The sequence below is a fragment of the Callorhinus ursinus genome, unplaced genomic scaffold (assembly GCF_003265705.2).
Source record: "Callorhinus ursinus isolate GAN/ISIS: 27379988/994484 unplaced genomic scaffold, GSC_fseal_2.0 scaffold29, whole genome shotgun sequence".
NCBI lineage: Eukaryota > Metazoa > Chordata > Mammalia > Carnivora > Otariidae > Callorhinus > Callorhinus ursinus.
Genome location: NW_027397091.1, coordinates 18076336 through 18097552, shown reverse-complemented (window position 1 = coordinate 18097552; position 21217 = coordinate 18076336). Strand labels below are relative to the sequence as shown.

Sequence of the window (21217 nt, the reverse complement as noted above, 5' to 3'; positions counted from 1 at the left end):
CAAGAGAAGATTTTGATGCTCAACAAACGAACTCATTCCTCAAAAGCCTTGCCCAATACAATGCCAATGTGTCTCTCACTGGTTAAAGAGAGATCTTTATCAATCAAAGGGCAGATAAAAGAACAGCCACTTTGAACCCCAAAATCAATTCATTTCAATTACCTTTTCATTATCTTTTGGGTTTTCACTGCAGCCTTCCCTTTCTAACCCAAGACCACAAAACTAACAACAAACATCCCAACTGCAAATCTGTGACAAAATCCTCTGTGGCTGAAAAATCGTGAGGGATACCTGAAATGTGGAAAACTAGTACATCTGACAGCCTAAAACATGCAGAGGAGATTTCCTGCCAAGAAGTGGGAAAACACAAGAGGGCTCCAGGCCCAGAGAGGGACTCAAGGGACAGCCTCTGGATGATCTATCAGCACCAGGAGCACTAACAGGGTCAGTCCCCTGCATTCTCCCCCTCCCTTACCACTCAGACCCCACACGGACCAAGCAAGATGGGTGCTTGAGGAGGAAAGGTAGTGCAGTACCCTGGCTGAGTGGCAGTTTCCCCAGAGGAACAAGGAGCATACCTACCCAGAAGGCTGGCAGTCAAGGTAGTTCTGCCTAGCAGGAAGCCCATTCCTCCTCCACTTCTTGGGAAAAAGGGTATATATATCCCAAGTAAGCAGCTTGAGAAATCATCCTATTTGTGATAAAGATGCCAAGGAATCAAGGTAAAGAAGATATTTTAAGAAAGTAAAGATAGTACAAATACACAAATAGTGAGTCTGTATAAAAAGATACTCCACAGGTTTTAACATAAACCACTCAAAATTAATTTCACACCAACTTACTGTCCCAGTCAACCTTACAAGGCTTTCTGGCTCCTCAAATGTGAAGCAGAAACCACTACTTTTAGTAATAGCTAAGTAGATGCATTTTTGTTTAAGCCTGCCTAGTATCTAACAGCAGCATTAGAAAAATCATGAATCCTAGCTGAGGTTCCTCTGTAAGGAAAGTTCCCATGTTGAAGCAAATACCAAACTACAGAACTCAGTTTTAGATTCCCCTTAGATTTCCCGAGCCAGCTAGTTTGCAGCAGAGAACCAGGGAGTAAGACAGCTGGGAGGAACCCTCCTTTGGTTGGAACAAATACCCAGTATTAATCTCAGAAACTAATCCCTGGAAGAAACCAGTTTGACTGGATTAGTCTATAGAGCAATTTATGCCCCAGGGCACTAATGAAAACAACAGACCAAAGGGCCAAAATTAGTGAAGTTTAACTGCTGGGTGTGATCAGAAAGTGTGAGAGTCCTACCTGTACCACAGTCATCCCCAGGATGGCTATGGCCACCTATGGCCCCAAACTGCACCTCCCTGAGGAGCAAGATCAGAGGCATGTAACACAGTGAGAAAGAAACATAGTTCACTACAATAATCTAACCAGTAAATAAACTAAGAACACGTAACAAGCCCTGGAATGGGGCAGGGAGGGGGACCAGTACCCATAAGTGCTATAGTATATTATGTAAAATGTCCTGTTTGCATCAAAAAACTACTAGGTATGCAGAAAAACAGAAAAGAATAAACCACAGACCAGGAAAAAGACAAGCAAAAAATCCACCTATGAGTGTGTCCAGATGTCATATTGAACAGAAGAGATTTTAAAGCAGCGATTACAAACAGGTTCACAAATATATTCATAAAACTAAAAAAAAGTATGCCTAAGGAAAAAAACGCAGAATTACAGTCTGTTTCAAATAAAGAATGTCAGCAAAAATAAAAAATAAAAATAAAAACATTACAATTCTGGAGTTGCAAAGTATAGTAACTAAAATAAAAAATTCACCTGAGAAACCCAACAGATTTGAACAAGCAAAAGAATTAGAAAACCTGGACAGATGAACAGACATTACACAAGCCAAAGAGCAAAGGGGAAAAAAAAGGAAAGGAAAGAAAAGAAAACCAGAGAGGAATGTGGGACACAATGAAATGCATGAACACACACGTAAATGGAGTACCTACTGGAGGGAGAGGGGAGAGAGGACCAGAAAGAATATTCAAGGAAATAATAACCAAAAAACTTCCCAAATGTATTGAAAAACAATAGCCTAAACATGCAGGAAACTCCAAGAACTCCACGTAAGATAAACATAAAGAGAACCACAGATGGACACATCAGAGTAAAAATGCTGAAGATAAAAGATAATGAGAAACCTCAATGAGATTAGCACCTGGCTCCTAGCAGAAATAACAGAAGCGAGAGGGTAGTAGGATAACATCTATAAAGTACGGAATGCAAAACCTGTTAGCCAAAAATCTTAAACCGAGGAAAGTTACTGTTCAGAAATGAAGGTGAAGGGGTGCCTGGGTGGCTCAGTCCATAGAGCATGCGACTCTTGATCTCAGGGTTGAGTTCAAGCCCCATGTTGGGTGCAGAGCCTACTTAAAATCCAAAAAAAAGGTGAAAAATGACTGCCAGATAAACAAAAATTGAGAGAATGCGTTGACAGTAAACCAATTTAAGAAAATACTAAAGAAAGTTCTTTAGGTTGAAGGCAAGTAACCACAATAAAGGTAAATACACATATTTTTAATCCTTTCTTTTCTTAACTGACTTAAAAAGCAATTGGAGGGACGCCTGGATGGCTCAGTCAGTTAAGTGTCTGCCTTCGACTGAGGTCATGATCCCATGATCCTAGGATTGAGTCCCGCATTAGGCTCCTTGCTCAGCGGGGAGCCTGCTTCTCCCTCTGTCTGCTGCTCCCCCTGCTTGTGCGCTTTCTCTCTGAAAAATAAATAAAATCTTTAAAAAAAAATAAAATAGGGAGGGATGGAGGGAGGAGTTAGCCTGGTGATGGGTATTAAAGAGGGCACGTATTGAATGGAGCACTGGGTGTTACATGCAAACAAGGAATCATGGAACACTACGTCAAACACTAATGACGTAATGTATGGTGATTAACATAACATAATAAAATAAAATTAAAAAAATAAAATAAAAAGCAACGGGATTAAATGATAGTATATGATGTATTGTGGCTTATAACACAATGTAACATAGTGCAATATATTTCCCAGTAACAGCACAAACGGAGTTGGAGTGGGAGTAAAGTTGCCATGGGCTAAGAAAGTTCCTGTAAACAGTAAAGTAATAATTACAATAACACACTGTTGGGTTTGTAACATTTTTAAGTCCAATATGTATAAAAGCAATACCACAGAAAGAGGAAAATGGGAATCAAGCTATGTAGCAGTAAAGATACTATAATAATACTAGAATTAAACTACTACAAATCTAAACTTGGTAAGATCTACAGTTGACCCTGAACATGGGTTTGAACTGGCACAGGTCCACTTACACACGGATCTTTTAAGAGTTAACAGCAAAAGCCACACAACATTTATTTACAACTGCCCACCCCAATCTTCATGGGACCAAACTGAAGGTGACCTGCTGCCTTCTGAGTAGCGGAAGAGGCCAGCTAAGCCTGTCAGCAGCCCCCAGAGAGCCCCAGGACCAGGTAGGGCTGCAGGTCACCACATGTGCTAATGGGGTGGTTGGACTGAGTGTCCAGGGCTGGCAGACAAGAGGCCAGGCCCAAGCTGAGGAATCCACCCAAAGGGTAGGAATGGTGCTGCACAGGAAGCAGTCTTGGACCTCAGGCCCTCTTGGGCCACGCATAAACTCCTCCCCAAAGCTGTGCCCCAGGCCTGTGCCCTCCCAGATGTCAGTACACTCACACATGGTCACAGCTGTGGATGGCCACAGGCTAGTGGTACACTTCCAGGCAGATGGGCTTCCAGACCATTGTTACTGCCCATAGGCCTGCCTGGTGGTTGCTGCTCCTGTGCCCAGGCCACCAGGCTGCAGAACCATCAGCATCCGTGGGCCAGGCGCACCTATATGCAGATTTTTTTCAGTAAATACAGGTATGCTACTATAAATGTATTTTTACTGTAAGAATACAGTGCATAATACATACAAAAACTCATTGACTGTTTATGTTATCAGTAAAACTTCCAGTCAAGGGTAAGCTATTAGCAGTTAGGTTTTGGAGAGTCAAAAGTTTATAGGCAGATTTTCAACTGTATGGGGGCCAGTAACCCTAACCCCATGTTGCTCAAGAGTCAATGGTATTTGGCAAACCCTAGAGCAGCCACTTAAAAAAAACTGAAAAAAGTAGAGTGAAAAAAAGGTCAGTAATGAAAATTAAGTTCTACATCATAAAATATGTATGGGAAACAGAAAGTAAAACAGCAGATATAAATACAACTACATCAGTAACATTAAATGTAAACGGATTAAAGAATCCAATCAAAAGTCAGAAACTGTCAGACCAGATTAAAAAAAAGATCCACCTATATGTTGTTTATAGGTACAGGGGTTTACAAGGGACATACTTTTGACTCAGAAATAAAAAATGAAAGTAAATGGATAGGAATACCATGCAACAGCAACCACTAGAAAGCTCGAATTGTTATACCAACATCAGACAAAATAAACTTAAAAAAAAAATTACCAGAAATGATATTTTATAATAAGAGAATCAATCCATCAGGAACTTTTAACAATTAAGAACATACACGTTCCAAATAACAGAGCATCAAAACACATGAAGCTTTCCAAAGCCAGTACAAAAAAGGAAATGATAAAGGTGAGAGCAGGAATAAATGAAACAGACTAAAGAAACAATAGAACAGAACAATAAATCCAGGAGCTGGTTTTTTGAAAAGATAAATGGATAAATCATTAGCCCGACTCACCAAGAAAGAGAGGACTCAAATCTGAAATGAAAGAAGAAAAATAATGACCAACATCACACAAAGGTTTATAAGAGAATAGTGAAAAATTATATCCTGACAAACTGCACAACCTGGTGGTAAATTCCTAGAAACATAAACTGTCATAACTGATTCTGGAAGAAATAGAAAATTTGAACAGACTGATTGCTAGCAATGAAACTGAATCACTAGGGGTGCCTGGGTGGCTCAGTAAGTTTAGTGTCCAACCCCTGATATTGGCTCAGGTCATGATCTCAGGGTTGTGAGATCGAGGCCCAAGTCAGGCTCTGTGATGTGTGTGGAGTCTTAAGATTCTCTCTCCCTCTCCCTTGCACTCCCCCCCCCAACCCCCATACTTAAAGAGTTAACACCTATTCTTCTCAAACTATTCCAAAAAACTAGAAGAGAATGGAAAGCTCCCAAATTTATTCCAGGAGGCCAGCATTACCCTGATACCAAAAGCAGATTAAAAACACTACCAAAAAATAAAACTACAGGCCAATATCTCTGGTGAACATAGATGCAAATATCCCCAACAAAATATTAGCACACTGAACCCCAGCAATACATTTAAAAAATCATTCACCATGATCAAATAGGAGTTATTCCAGAGATTCAAGGATTCAAGAGTGGTTCAATACTCATATATCAATACACTATATCACGTTAACAGAGAAAAGAAGATATAAACCATGGGATCATTTCCATAGATGCAGAAAAGCACCTGATATCAAATATAACATCTATTGATAATTTAAAAAAAAAAAACACTCAACAAAGTAGATTTAGAGAAAACACACCTCCACACAGTAAAGACCATATGGGGGTACCTGGGTTGCTCAGTGGGTTAAGCATCTGACCCTTGATTTTGGCTCAGGTCATTATCTCAGTGTCCTGAGATCAAGCCCTGCATTGGGCTCTGTGCTCAGTGTGGAGTCTGCCTGGGATTCTCTCTCTCTCTCCCCGCCCCGTCCCTCCCCTGCTCAAATAAATAAATTTTTAAAAAAATAAAGACATACATGAAAAACCCACAAGTAACATCATACTCAATGATGAAAACCTGAAAGCTTTTCTTCTAAGATCAGGAACAAGACAAGGATGTCCACTCTCACCACTTTTATTCAACATGATACTGGAAGTCCTAGCCACAGCAATCAGACATGAAAAAGAAATAAAAGACATCCAAACTGGTAAAGAAGAAGTAAAACTATTACTGTTTGCAGATGATATGATATTATACATAGAAAACCCTAAAGACTCCACCAAAAAACTACTAGAACTGATAAATGAATTCAGTAAAGTCACAGGACACAAAATTAATATACAGCTATCCATTGTATTTTATACAAGAATAATGAAATAGCAGAAAGAGAATTTTTTTTTAAAAGACTTTATTTATTTGACAGAGAAAGGGAACACAAGCAGGGGGAGTGGAAGAGGGTGAAACAGGCTTCCCATGGAGCAGGGAGCCCGATTCGGGGCTTGATGTTAGGACCCTAGGATCATGACCTAAGCAGAAGGCAGATGCTTAAAGACTGAGCCACTCAGGCGCCCCGAAAGAGAATTTTATTTACAGTTGCACCCAACATAATAAAATCCCTAGGAAGAAACTTAACCAAGAAGGTGAAAAAACCTGTGCTCTAAACACTATAAAATACTGATGAAAGAAACTGAACATGCTCAAAGACTGAGAAAACCAATATTGTTAAAATGTCCATACTATCCAAAGCAATCTACAGATTTAATACAATCCCTATCAAAATACCAATAACGCTGTTCACAGAACTACAACAAATAATACTAAAGTGTGTATGGGATCACAAAAGACCTCAAATAGCCAAAGTAATTTTCATACGGAAGAACAAAACTTCAGGTATTACAATCCCAGATTTCAAGATGTACTACCAAACTGTAGTAATCAAAACAGTATGGTACCGGCACAAAAGAAGAGATATAGATCAGTGGAAAAGAATAGAGAACCCCAAAATAAACCCATGCATATATGGTCAATTAATCTATGACAAAGAAGGCAAGAATATACAATGGGGAAAAGACAGTCTCTTCAAACAGCGTTGGGAGAATTGGACAGCTTAATGCAAAAAATAAAACTGGATCACTTTCTTACACCATGCACAAAAATAAACTCAAAATGGGTTAACGAGGGTCCTAAATGTGAGATCTGAAACGATAAAACTCCTACAAGAAAACATTGGCAAAAATTCTCTGACATTGGCCATAGAAATAGTTGTCTACATATGTCTCCTCAGGCAAGGGAGACAAAACAAAATTAAATTGCTGGGACTATACCAAAATAAATGCACAGTGAAAGAAACCATCAATAAAACAAAAAGGCAACCTAGCAAATAGAAAATATTTACAAATGATATGTCCTATAAGGGATTAATATACAAAATATATAAAGAACTTATACAACTCAACACCAAAAGAAACCAAATAATCCAATTTAAAAATAAGCAAAGGCCCTGAATAGATATTTTTCTAAAGAAGACATACAAATGGCTGACACAGGAAAAGATGCTCAACACCACTATCAGAAAAATGCAAATCAAAACCACAATGAGATATTCCGTGCCTGTCAAAATGGCTAAAATCAACACAAGAAATAAGTGTTGGCGAGGATGTGCAGTAAAAGGAATTCTTTTGTACTGTTGGTAAGAATGCAAATTGGTGCAACCACTGTGGAAAACAGTATAGAGGTTCCTCAAAAAATTAAAAACAGAATTACCATATGATCCAGTTAATTCCACTACTGGTATTTACCCGAAGAAAACAGAAACACTAATTCAAAAAGACACATGCACCCCATGTTTACTGCATTATTTACAACAGCCAACATATGAAGCGACCCAAGTGTCCATCCACAGATGGATAAAGAAATTGTGAAATATACAAATGTAGGGATCCGAAGGGGAACGTGCACCCCAATGTTTATAGCAGCAATGCCCACAATAGCCAAACTGTGGAAAGAGCCAAGATGTCCATCGACAGATGAATGGATAAAGAAGAGGTGGTACATATACACAATGGAATATTATGCAGCCATCAAAAGGAATGAGATCTTGCCATTTGCAACGACGTGGATGGAACTGGAGAGTGTTACGCTGAGTGAAATAATCAGAGAAAGACATGTATCATATGATCTCACTGATAGGAATTCTTAATCTCAGGAAACTGAGGGTTGCTGGAGTGGTGGGGGTGGGAGGGATTGGGTGGCTGGGTGATAGACATTGGGTAGGGTATGTGCTATGGTGAGCAATGTGAATTGTACAAGACTGATGAATCACGGATCTGTACTTCTGAAACAAATAATGCAATATATGTTAAGAAAAAAAAAAAAAGAAGAAGATAGCAGGAGGGGAAAAATGAAGGGGAGTATGTCGGAGGGGGAGACGGACCATTAGAGATGATGGACTCTGAAAAACAAACTGAGGGTTCTAGAGGGGAGGGGGGTGGGGAGATGGGTTAGCCTGGTGATGGGTATTAAAGAGGGCACATTCTGTGTGGAGCACTGGGTGTTATGCACAAACAATGAATCATGGAACACTACATCAAAAACTAATGATGTAATGTATGGTGATTAACATAACAATAAAAAATTATTAAAAAAAAGAAATTGTGATATATATATGTGTGTGTGTGTGTATATCTACACACACACACACAGTATTACTCAGCCATTAAAAAGAATGAGATCTTGTCATTTGCAACATGATGGACCTAGGATGTAATGCAAAGTGAAATAAGTTAAACAGTGAAAGACAAATACATATGATTTCACTCATATGTACAGTTTTAAAGACCAAAAAAAAAGACAGAAAGATAAATAACAGACTGTTAAACACAGAGAACAAACTCGTGGTGGCCAGAGGGGAGATGGGTGAGGGGATGGGTGAAACATATAAATGGGATTTAGAATGCATTAACCTGGTGAGTACTGAGTACTGTATAGAATTGTACAATCATACTGTACATGTGAAACTAACACTGCGTACATCTAAATAACAGTGTGCTAATTACACTTCAATTAAAAAATAAAAAGGTTGTAAAAAACATTTTTTAAAACACAAGCCTTTTAATACATAACAGAAATAAAAAAGATAGACAATTCAACAGTAAAAGTAAAGACTTCAATACTCTACTTTCAATAATGAGTAAAACTAGACTGAAGATCAATAAGGAAATAGATGACATGAACACTATTAACCAACCACATCCAACAGACTTCTATAGAACACTCCATCCAACAACAGAATATACATTCTCAACTGCATACGGAACATTTTCCAGCAGACCAAACACTAGGCTATAAAACAAATCTCAAAAAATTTAAAAGCACAAAAATAATTCAAAATATGTTCTCCAGCCACAATGAAATGAAATCAGAAATAACAGGAGGAAATCTGGCAAACTCATAAATATGTGGAAATTAACACACTCATGAATGAATAACCAGTGAACTGAAGAAATCAAAAGAGAAATCAGAAAATACTCTGAGGGACGTCTGGGTGGCTCGGTCGGTTAAGCAGCTGCTTTCGGCTCAGGTCATGATCCCAGACTCCTGGGATCAAGCCCCACGTCGGGCTCCCTGCTCACTGGAGAGCCTGCTTCTCCCTCTCCCTCTGCCTGCCTCTCTGCCTACTTGTACTCTCTCTCTGTCAAATAAATAAATAGATAGATAGATAGATAGATAGATAGATAGATAGACAGACAGATAGATAAATAGAAAAGAAAATACTTTGAGATGAATGAAAATGAAAATACAGCATACCAAAGCCTAGGGTATAGAGTCAAAGCAGTGTTCAGAGAAAAACATAGCTGTAAACGACTATAGACCTCAAATCCATAACATAACCATGCATATATGCACCTTAAGACACTAGAAAAATAATAGCAAATTAAACTCAAAGCCAGCAGAAGAAATGACATTAGAGGAAAAAGTAATAAAATAGAAAATAAAAAGATAAAGAGAAAAAACCTATGAGACCAAAAAATTCGTTCTTTCAAAAGATCAACAAACTTTTAGTCACTTTGACCTAGAAAAAGAGAAGATTCAAATTACTAGAATCAGAAACAAAAGAGAAAACGTTACTGCCAACTTTACAGAAACAAAAAGGATCATGAATAGTACACCAACAAATTAGATAACTTAAATGAAATGTACAAAGTAATAGAAAAGCTACAAAAATGACAAAAGAAAATACAAAAATGACAAAAGAAATAATCTGAATAAACCTATATGAGGCAAAACCAGTAAAAAGAAAAAGAAAAAAGAAAAAACTACCCACAGTTAAAAGCCCAAGCTTAGGGATGCCTGGGTGGCTCAGTTGGTTAAAAGCATCTGCCTTCAGCTCAGGTCATGATCCCAGGGTCCTGGGATAGAGTCCAACATTGGGGTCCCTGCTTCTCCCTCTGCCTGCTGCTCCCCCTGCTGTGCGCACCCACTCTCTCTCTCTCTCTCCCTGACAAATAAAATCTTAATTAAAAAAAAAAAGTAAAACCCAAACCTAAATAGTTTCTCCACTAAATTCTACCAAAGAATTAATACCAATTCTTCACAAATTTTTCCAAAAAAAGGGAAGAAACACTTTCCAACACATTTTATGAGGCCAATATTATCCTGATAACCAAAACTAGACAAAGATATCACAAGAAAACAAAACTACAGACTCTTATGAACATGGATGTAAAAGTCCTCAACAAAATACTAGCAAACTGAACCTGGCAATATATGAAAAGAATTATACAGCATGACCAAGGTAGGACTTACCCTAGCAACGCAAAGTTGGTTTAACATCAAAAATTCAATTAATGCAATACATCACATGAATAGAATGAAAGACAAAAATCACATGACCAACTCAATAGATATAGAAAAAGCATTTGAGAATATCCAACACCCTTTCATGATTAAAAACAAAAACCAAACAACCACTCAATAAACTAGGAATGGAACATAAGTGCCTTATATAAAGGGCATCTACAAAAAAACCAGTTAACATCATACTTAATGGTGATGAAGTAGTAGATGGTTTCCCTTTAAGGTTAGGAACAAGGCAAGGATGTCCACTCTTTTGCCATTTCAATTCTAAACTGTCATGGAGGTTCTACCCAGGGCAATTAAGCAAAAAAAGAAGTAAAAAGCATCTAGATTGTAAAGGAGGAAGTAAAACTCCTTATTTGCATGATGTGATCTCGTATATTAAAAATCCTAAGGAAGCTACTAAAAAACTATTAGAATGAGTTCAGCAAGGTTGCAGGACACAAGATCAATATAAAAAAAAAACAATTTAATTTCTATACAGTTGTAATGAACAATTCAAAAATAAGAAAACAATTCCAGTCGCAATAGTATCCTAAAACTAAAATTAATCAAAGAAATGTAAAATCTATACTCTGAAGTGGATTGTAAAATTCATATGCAATTCCAAGAAAGCCAGAATATAGAAAATAATCCTCAAAAAAGAATAAACTAGAGGACTTATACTTCATCATTTCAAAATTTACTACAAAGCAACAGTAATCAAGACACTATGGTACCAGTACCAGGATAAACATATAGATCAACAGAACAGAAATCAAAGACCAGAAATAAACCCATATATCTATAGTCAACTGCTTTTTAACAAGGTGTCAAGACCACTGAATTGGCAAAGAACACTTCTCAGCAAATGGTGCTGTAACAATTGGATAGCCGCACACCAAAGAATAAGTTGGATCTTAACCTCACACCATACGCAAAACTTTATTCAAAATGGATCATACACCCACATTTAAGAGTTAGAAGTATAAAGCTCTCAGTAGAAAACACAGGCATAAATCTTCATGACTTTGGATTTGGCAAATGGATTTTCAGATGTGACACCAGAAGCACAAGCAACTAAAGAAAAAATAAATTAGATTTCATCACCAAAATTAAGAACTTCTTGCTTCAAAAGACCCTGTCAAGAAAGTAGAAAGACAACCCAAAATAGGCAAAAAAAAAAAACATTTGAAAGTCATATATCTTTTAAGGGCCTCGTATTCAGAATACATACATTTTAAAAACCCTTCCAGGTCAATCAAAGGACAACCCAATTTAAAAACAGGCAAAGAATATGAATAGACACTTCTCCAAAAGAGATATACAAATGGCCAATAAGCACATGAAAAAAAATGCTCAGTATAATTTAGACCTAAGAGAAATGTAAATAAAAACTACAATGAGATAACAACTTCACACCCATTAGGATGGCGAAAATAAAGTCAGGTAACAAGTGTTAGTGAGGATGTGGAGAAACTAAAACCCTGAAACCCTGCCGGTGGGAATTAAAATGCTGCAGCCACTTAGGAAAACAGTCTGGCAGTTCCTCAAATAAACATAGAGTTACCCTATAATCCAGAATTCCCACTTCTAGGTATATACCTAGTAAATGAAAACATGTCCACACAGAAACCTGTACGTGAATGTAGCACCATTACTCATACCAGTCAAAAGGTGGAAACAACCCAAAGTCCAGCAACACACAAATGGATAAACAAAATGTGGTATATCCACACAATGAAGCATTATTTAGCCATAAAAAAGGAAGTACTGATACATGCTATGTATCATGGACGTACCTTGAAAACATAATTTTTTTTGTTTGTTTTTAAGATTTTATGTATTTATTTGACAGAGACACACCAAGAGAGGAACACAAGCGGGGGAGTGGGAGAGGAGAAGCAGGCTTCCCGCAGAGCAGGGAGCCCGATGCAGGGCTCTATCCCAGGATCCCAAGATCATGACCTGAGCCAAAGGCAGACACCGAACGACTGAGCCACCCTGGCGCCCCTGAAAACAAAATGTTAAGTGAAAGAAGCCACCCAGAAAAAAACACAGACTATATGATTCCATTCACATCAAAGTCACAATAGAGAAATCTAGAGAGACAGAAAGTAAACTAGTGGTTGCTTAGGGATACGAGTGGCAGGGGATAGTGGGTTGGTAGCTACAGGGTACAGGTTTCCTTCTGAGGTGATGAAAATGTTCTAAAACTGACTGTGGCGATGGTTGCCCACATCCATGAATATACAAAAAACCATTTAATTATAAACTTTAAATGGGTGAATTGTATGGTACATGAGTCATATATCTCAATAAAGCTATCTAAAAATGTAGTAGCCATCTCCCCCAAAATTATACTGAGCAAAACTGAATGCAGAATCAGGAACCAACAGCCTCCTTGTTCATTACCGTCCCTCCTCCCCTCCTCAGATTTGTGCCAGTTATAAAAAAAAAAGTACTCAATCAAATAGAAGGAAGAGAGAAAAAAAAAGCAGGGTAGGAAACCTGGATTTCACTACATAAAAACAGAGCACTATCTTACACTACACAATATTACCAAAAGTTAGACACAAATACATCCCCACTTTTACTTGGACATACAAACTCCTGAAACTTAACTTAGCAATAACATTCTGAAATATCAAGAGTCTGTACAAAGCAATGTTTGAAGCACTTAACTCGTATTAACTGATTTAATTCACACAACTACCCTGTGGGGCATATACACCACTGATCTTCATTATCCATGACTTCTATTATTTGCTAATTCACCTACTTACTAAAAATTTTTTGGTAACCCTCAAATCAATATTTGCAGCACTCCCACAGTCATTCACAAACATGAGAAGAGCAGTGAAAAATTTGAGTCCACCAACATGAACATTCCCAGCTGAAGTCAAACAAGATGACACTGCCTTGTTTCAGCTCTCACACAGAAATAACCAGAGAATAGAGACTGTAGAGAGCAGTGCAGTATAATGCAAGAAGCGCTAGTTCTTCAGAGTTTAGGAGAGTTTAAGGCATTTTTTTTTAAAGATTTTTATTTATTTATTTGACAGAGAGAGAGAGAGAGACGCGGAGAGAGGACAAACAGGAGGAGCGGAAGGTAGAGGGAGAGGGAGAAGTAGGCTCCCTGCTCAGCAGAGACCCAGACATGGGGCTTTCGATCCCAGGACCCTGGGATCATGACCTGATTCTAAGGCAGATGCTTAACCGACTGAGCCAACCACGCGCGCCAAGGCATTTTTCTTAAGAATGCAAAGCTAATGAATGGCGGCCTATATAAGCCAAGGACACAAAGTGAAAAACTGATGACTGAATGAATAAAGAGTAGTTAAATCAAAAGAAAAAATAAAATGAAATCATAAAAAATACTCAATCCAAAAGAAGTAGAAATGGAAACAATGAACAGATGAAACAGAAACCAGCTGATAAATTTAAATCTAACCATACCAATACTCATGTGAAATGTAAATGTCCTTAATGTCCTGCTTACAAAGTGGAGACTAGGAAAACAGTCTGGCAGTTCCTCAAAAGGTAAGCAGAATTACCACAAGATCCAGCAATTCCACTAGGCATACACCCCAAGAGCTGAAAGCAGGGACCACTCATAGGTATATACCCTAAGCATTGATATGAATATGGATAATTATACACCAATGTTTACAGCAGCATTATTCACAATAGTCAAAAGGTAAAAATAACCCAAGTGTCCAAACAAAATGTGACATATATATACACACACACAAAATGGGATATTATTAGCCTTAAAAAGGAATGAAATTCTGATACACGCAAACATGGTAAGTCTTGAAAACATTATGCTAAATGATAATCCAGACACAAAATGACAAATATTATACGATTCCACTTACATTATGTAACTAAAACAAGCAAATTCACAAGACAGAAAGTAGGAGAGGAGGGAGCACAGAGAATTATTGTTTAATGCGTAGAGTTTGGGACGATGAAGAAGTTCTACAAATGAATAACGGTAATGGTTTCACAATACTGTTGAGTACTTAATGACACTGAATTCTACACTTAAAAAATAATATGGAAAATTTCATATTATGTGTTTTTTGCCACAATAAAAAAGGAAAGAGATCATCAAACAGTATACAAAAACAAGACCCAACTCTCTGATGCCTATAAAAACACACACTTTATATATATAAAAACACAAAAAGAAATAGACCTAGTCAGAAGATCTATCTTAATATTGAACAAAACAGATTTCAGAACAAAGGCGCAGAGATACCAGGGATAAATAAGATAATTTTTAAAAAGATTTTATTTGAGAGAGAGAGAGGGAAAGCATGAGTGGGAGAGGGGCAGAGGAAGAGGCAGAGAATCACAAGCAGACGAGGCGGGGCTCAATGCCACGATCAAGATCACGACCTGAGCTGAAACCAAGAGTCGGATGCTCAACTGAGTCGCCCAGGAGTCCCCCAAAAGTTAATTTTTCAACGATAAAGGAGCATTTTCTTCAAGAAGACATAATAATCCTAAGCATTTATGCACCTTATAAAAGAGCTACATAATGCAAGGAGCAAACACTAACAAAACTGAAACAAAAAACAGATGTAGCCAAATAATTATATAATAGATTTCCATACCCCTAACAGTAATTGATAGAAAAAACAAAATTAATAAGTGTTGTTCAACTCTTCTATGTCTTATCAACCAGCATGGTAACATTTATAAAACACTCCACCCAACAGCAGAACTTCTATCTCTTTTAAGATAGATAGTTGGACATTTACCAACTCCATATTCTGGGCCATAAAACAAATCAGGTAAACTTTAAAAAGATTCAAATTATGCAGAGTATGTTCTCTGATAGTGAACTAAATTAGAAATCAGTAACAGAAAAAGGTCTAAAATCCCCAATATTTGAATATTAAGTTAAGTTATAAATAACCAAAGGGCCAAAGAAGTCAAAAAGTCTATTAGAAAGTATCTGTTACTGAATAAAAATTGAAAACACAACATGTCAATATTTGTGGGATGTAACTGACACAGTAGTAGCAGGTACTCCAAAACTACATGAGAAGAAACAATGTATCAAAGCAATGACCTCAGCTGCCATCTTAAGAAATGAGGACAAGAAAAGCAGCTAAACCCTGGGTGAGCTTAAAAGAAATAAGTAACAAAAGTAAGGGCAGAAATCAATAAAAAGCAGAAGAAACAACAGGAAAAAAAGATGAATGAAATCAAAAGCTAGTTCTTTGAGATCACTCTAGCCAGACTGATAATGAAACAAAAAAGAAAAATTAGTATCAGGAATGAGAAAGATAACATCACTACATTTTCTATGGAGAGCAAAAGGATAGTAAGGAATCCTACGAACAACTGTATGTCAACAAATTTGACTACCTAGATGAAATAGACAAAAATCAAAACACACAAACTCCTTAAAAAAAAAAAAGATAATCTCAATAGTTCTATGTTCACTTAAACTGATTTTGTTGGGGCGCCTGGGTGGCTCAGACGGTTAAGCATCTGCCTTCGGCTCAGGTCATCTTCTCCCTCTCCATCTGCCTGCCGCTCCCCCTGCCTGTACGCTCTCTCTGTCAAAAAATAAAAATCTTTAAAAAAAAAAAAAAGAAACAATTTGTAGCTAAAGAATTCTCAAAAAACTTTAGGTTTAGATGGCTCACTGGTGAATTCTACCAAATACTTAAGGAAGAAATAAAACCAATTCTACCAAGAGTTTCCCAGAAAACTGAAGAGGGCATACACAACACAACTCAATCTGACATCAAAATTACTCTGATACCAAAAGTGGACAAACACCTAAGAACACTGGAAGACAAATATCCTTTCTGAGCATAAAGGTAAAAATTGTCAAGAAAACTTTAGTAAACTGAATCTAACAATACATAAAAATAATATACCATGATCAAGTGGGATTTAGCCAAGGAATGCAAGGTGGTTTAACAATTAAAAAAAAAAAATCAATGTAAGGGCACCTGGATGGCTCAGGCAGTTAAGCAGCTGACTCTTGATTTTGGTTCAGGTCATAATCTGATGGTTGTGAGATGCAGCCCCACGTTGGACTCTGCACTAGGCATGAAGCCTGCTTAGGATTCCTTCTCTCCCTCTGCTCCCGCCCCCCTTTCTGCCTCTCCCTCTCTTAAAAAAAGGGGGGAGGGCAAAAGATCTGAATAGACATCTCACTCAAGAAGATATATGGAAGGCAAATAAGCACCCAGAAAGATGCTCCACATCATTTGTCATTAGGGAAATGTAAATTAAAACCAAGAGATAAAACTACATTGGAAGGACTAAAACTGAAAAAACTAACCATACCAGGTGTTGACAAAGAAACAGAGCAACTAGAACTCTCATAAACTACTAGTGGCAATGCAAAATTGCACAACCACTTGGGAAAACAGTCTGGTAATATTTCCTTTTGAAATTACCACACATCTACCATACAATTCAATCATTTTACTCCTAGGTATATTCTCCAAAGAAATAAAAGCATACATCCACACAAAGGCTTGGACACCAATGTTCATAATTGTTTTTTGGTTTTTTGATGGTCCAAACTGGAAGCAATCCAAATGTTCCTTAATCAGATGAACGAATAAACAAAATGTAATATATGCACAACATAGAACTACTCAAAAATAAAAAGAAACAAACTGCTGCTACACGTAACATGAATAAACTTCAAAATAATTATTCTGAATGAAAGTAATTGAACCACGTTAAAAAAAAAAAAAGAGTGCCTACTATGTAATTCCATTTATACACAATCATAGAAAATAAAAACTTATCTATACATTCAGAAATATACCAGCGGTTGATTAAAGATAGGCAACAGGGTGGAGCTTTAAGGAGAAATAACAAAAGGGCAGATGGAATGTTTTAGAGTATTGTTTATTATCTCGATTGTGGTGATGGTTTCATGGATGTACACATATGTCAGTATCTATTAAATTGTACACAAAATATGTACAGTTTGAGTCAGGTCAATTACATCTCAATAAAGCTGCAAAAGGGGAGGGGGGAAGGGAGAACAGAGAAAAATGAAAAATAAATCAATCAGCGGCCCGGTATCCAGAATTCAGAGGGCAGAGAAAAAGGTCAGGAAAAAAATCAAAGAACATTCTCTAGAAGTGAAGAAATCAAGTTTCCAGACTCAGTCAGCCTAGTACTAATCAAAATGAATTTAAATTTTTAAAAAACCTATACCTAAGTACATAATCATGAAAGCTTACACTACCAAGGATATAAAGATCTTTAAAAAATTCAGAAAGAAAAATAGATCAACTACAAAAGAATGAAAGCAGAAGAACACAGAAATTAAGCGCATGGTCTTCCACTGGCTCTGACATTAGCTGAGTGGCCTTAAGTATATTACTTAACCCCTCTGTGCTTCAGTTTTCTCATCTATAATAATAATCATACGGTTATGAAGAATTAATAAATCTGTAAAGTGCCTAGAACAACACTCGGTACATGTTAAACACTACGTAAGTGTGTTGGTTAAATAAATACATCACATTTACATTCAACTTCTCATCACCACCACTGGATGACAGAAGTCAAAAGAACAACGCTTTCAAAGTTTTAAGGGAAATATATTTTCAAACTCAAAATACGTTTAGCTAATGATCATTCATGTGTACAAGGCTACAACGGACTCAGAAAACTCATATCCTACACAGCACTTCTTAAGAATTCGACTGAAAATAAAAACCAAGGATTTAAGCCAAGAAAGATGATCAGAACACAGTACCTCCAACTGAAGAAAGAAACTTAAAAATCTCAAGAAACAGCTTTCCAGCAACCCTAAATAACCAGGTGTGACAGCAATAGAAGTAAAAAACCTCAAGAAGCAGTCTCCAAGAAGAAAGAGGACTTGATAGGCTGAGACAAGTGGGAGTTTGGACTGGGAACCACCTAAAGAGGCAAAGAGAAAAGCAACACCAAGAAAAAGACAAAAGCAGCACATAACCTGAATCGGCATAGTGACAATAACTGACAATACTATTTGATTTTTTCAGCTTTTATTATTTTTTTAAAGATTTTATTTATTTGAGAGAGACAGAACAAGCGGGGGAGTGGCAGCAGAGGGACAAGCAGACTCCCCGGTAAGCACGTATTCCCAACTCGGGGCTTGATCCCAGGACCCCACGATCATGACCTGAGCTGAAATCAGACGCTTAACTGACTGAGCCGCCCATGTGCCCCTAATTTTTTAAGGTTTTTAAAACAAATCAGTATTGCCAACGCCCAGACAATTTAATTTTGGATGCCAACAAGGGGAAAGTGTTGCTGACAAACTGAGGTGAAGAGTGAAGAGTAAGGGCAGCCGGAGTAGAAAAGCTAATACCTAAGCTTCGACAGTGAAAAGTCAAGGGATCTTTATATAGAAGATACAATAAAAAATAAAGCCACATAAAAATTATCAACTTTACCCTAAGAAGAAATAAAGATAGCGAAGTACTATTATTAGGAGGATTGGTGTGTGGGGGGGGGGGAGATTGCATGAGCGACTAAATCCTCTTCTATCATAGCTAGAAATCCACAACTAGACCCAAAACCAATAAATTAGGAATAAGCATGATATTCAGAAATAGAACCAAAACAGAAATGGTTATCACTAGAAAGTAAAAATGGAATGAGATGGACGTTAAATTTGATAAAAGTTTTAAAAAACAAAGGAAACGAGCATTCAGTTTAACAGTTTCTCTTTCAGAAAAAAACAAGGAATACTGGGAATACCATCAAAACAAGGCTTTCAATTCCCCCCTTGGATAGCAAATAAACAAAAATCAAGATCCCACCACCTTTACCAAAAGAAACTAAGTTTTCACAGTGACGGCTGGGCACTTCCTTCAAAAACGAAGGGGTGGGAGGCAAGATGTGACCCTGAACCTTCCCAATCTAAAAATTCTAATTAAGAGTACAAAATCGACCTCGGACTGGAAACACGGAAACGATAAATACAAAACTGAAGAATGGACAAAAGTCTATACATGTATTAACAAACTAACAACAAAGTGTATTGTTCGAGTGCATCCAGGAATTCCGAAAATTTTAACAAGCAAGCTGTCCAACAGTAGGGGACCTAGACAAGGGGGCACTTATCAGACTTCTATCTTGCCCTAGACAGCTGCTTTTGCCGTCGAATCTAACTACAGCAACAAATGGCCTCTCGCACTGGGGTAAACAACAAAAAAGCTCGCCGCCGGGTATTACTTTACAAGGTTGTTAAGTCCAGGATCAGCATCTGAGCAGTCCTAACCAGCTAACTCTGTGGACGGGCCGGGAATGGTTCAAAAGCCTAACACTCTTCCGAAACCCAAACGCGCGGCGCCGGGAGGAAACAAAGCCGTGGGCGGGGCCTTCCGGTCCCGGAAAAAGCGGGCCAGGGAGGAACAACCCTCGAGCGAGTTCGTACACCTCTCGGCCCTCGCCCCGCCCCGCCCGCTTTCCCGGGCCCCGACTCCGGGTGCCGGCGCCCAACCGCGTGTCAGACCGCCGCTATCCGCGGGCCGACAGGGCGGAGCGGGACCCAGCACGGTGACCCCGGGGCAGGCGGCGGGCGCCGAGGGCCGCGGCCTAAACGCGCCTGAGCACTGGGCTTTAGCCGGGCGGCCGTCAGGCGCCTCCTCACCTTCTCTTCCACGCAGTTGACAATGATGGACGGGTACTTGCGGCTGAGCCAGCGAAAGAAAGCCGGGACTCCCATTGCGGCTGCCCAGCTGGAGGAAGCGGCCCGACCGGCTGACGAACGTAACCAGAGAGACGAGCAGGAGCGGCGGCCGCGGGCACCGGCACTTCCTCCCACGTGCGCGCCGGCGACGGGAAGTGACGTCACGACTGCGCCGCCGGGGACGTCGACCGGCCGAGGGGCGGGGGCGGGGTTCTGCTGCGGACGGAGTGGGGCGGGCTGGCGGGGCCTGGCATGGGGTGCTCGTTGTAGGTGGGGCCAGACCCAGAGTCCGTGCTCCTGCGCGTCTGAGTCGTGTGGGTCCCCGGGCTATGCCTTTGCCGCAGCTTTGCCGGGGTAGCGGAATCCCGGCGCTCCGCAGGTCCCCGGGGAGCTCTTTGTGGGTTTATCACTGTTTCTCACCTGTCTCAATTCACAAAATCAGAGCATGTTTAGAATGGGTTTAGCCACTCGTTAGCTCTGTTTCCTGGTTGCTCCCGGTTTTGTGGCACTGTACGTATCTGGTCTATTAAAAGGAGTACTTTTAAATATTTTGCCCTCACGATGTTTGGTTTGCATAACGAGTTCACTCTAAATACTTAAAAGATGGAATCTAGCCGGCGTTTAGCATTTAATGCAAATTTCCAGCTACATTTATGAGTATAATTGCCGATGTCTAGCGGGTTTTTTGAGCGTTTACGATGTGTGAAAGCATTGGCTAAGGGATTATCTCATTTAATCGTCACTTGAGCCTTCAGGTACCATTACATCTTTATGTAACAGATGAGAAAGTCAAGTTGTAGGGGGATTTGGTCACTTGTTTATTCACACAGCTTGTGTTTCAGTCCAACTAAAGATCATTGAATCCTCTATCCTTGCACTAAAAGGATACTTTTATCCTTTGTTTTGTGGTGGCTTCAAATATATTTTTCCAGAGTATAAAAATA

The 21217-nt window shown here is 38.7% G+C and overlaps 1 protein-coding gene across 2 annotated transcripts in view; it reads right to left on the bottom strand.

Moving 5' to 3' along the window:
• Positions 1-20432, bottom strand: part of XRN2 (5'-3' exoribonuclease 2) — an 86077-nt gene extending 65645 nt beyond the window's left edge. For both annotated transcript variants that reach the window (XM_025876978.2, XM_073878466.1), the window contains exon 1: positions 20235-20432. In XM_025876978.2, coding sequence (XP_025732763.1) covers positions 20235-20309 — 75 coding nt within the window. In that variant the 5' untranslated portion in view covers positions 20310-20432. The remainder of the gene's footprint in view (positions 1-20234) is intronic.
• Positions 20433-21217: the final 785 nt, after the last annotated feature.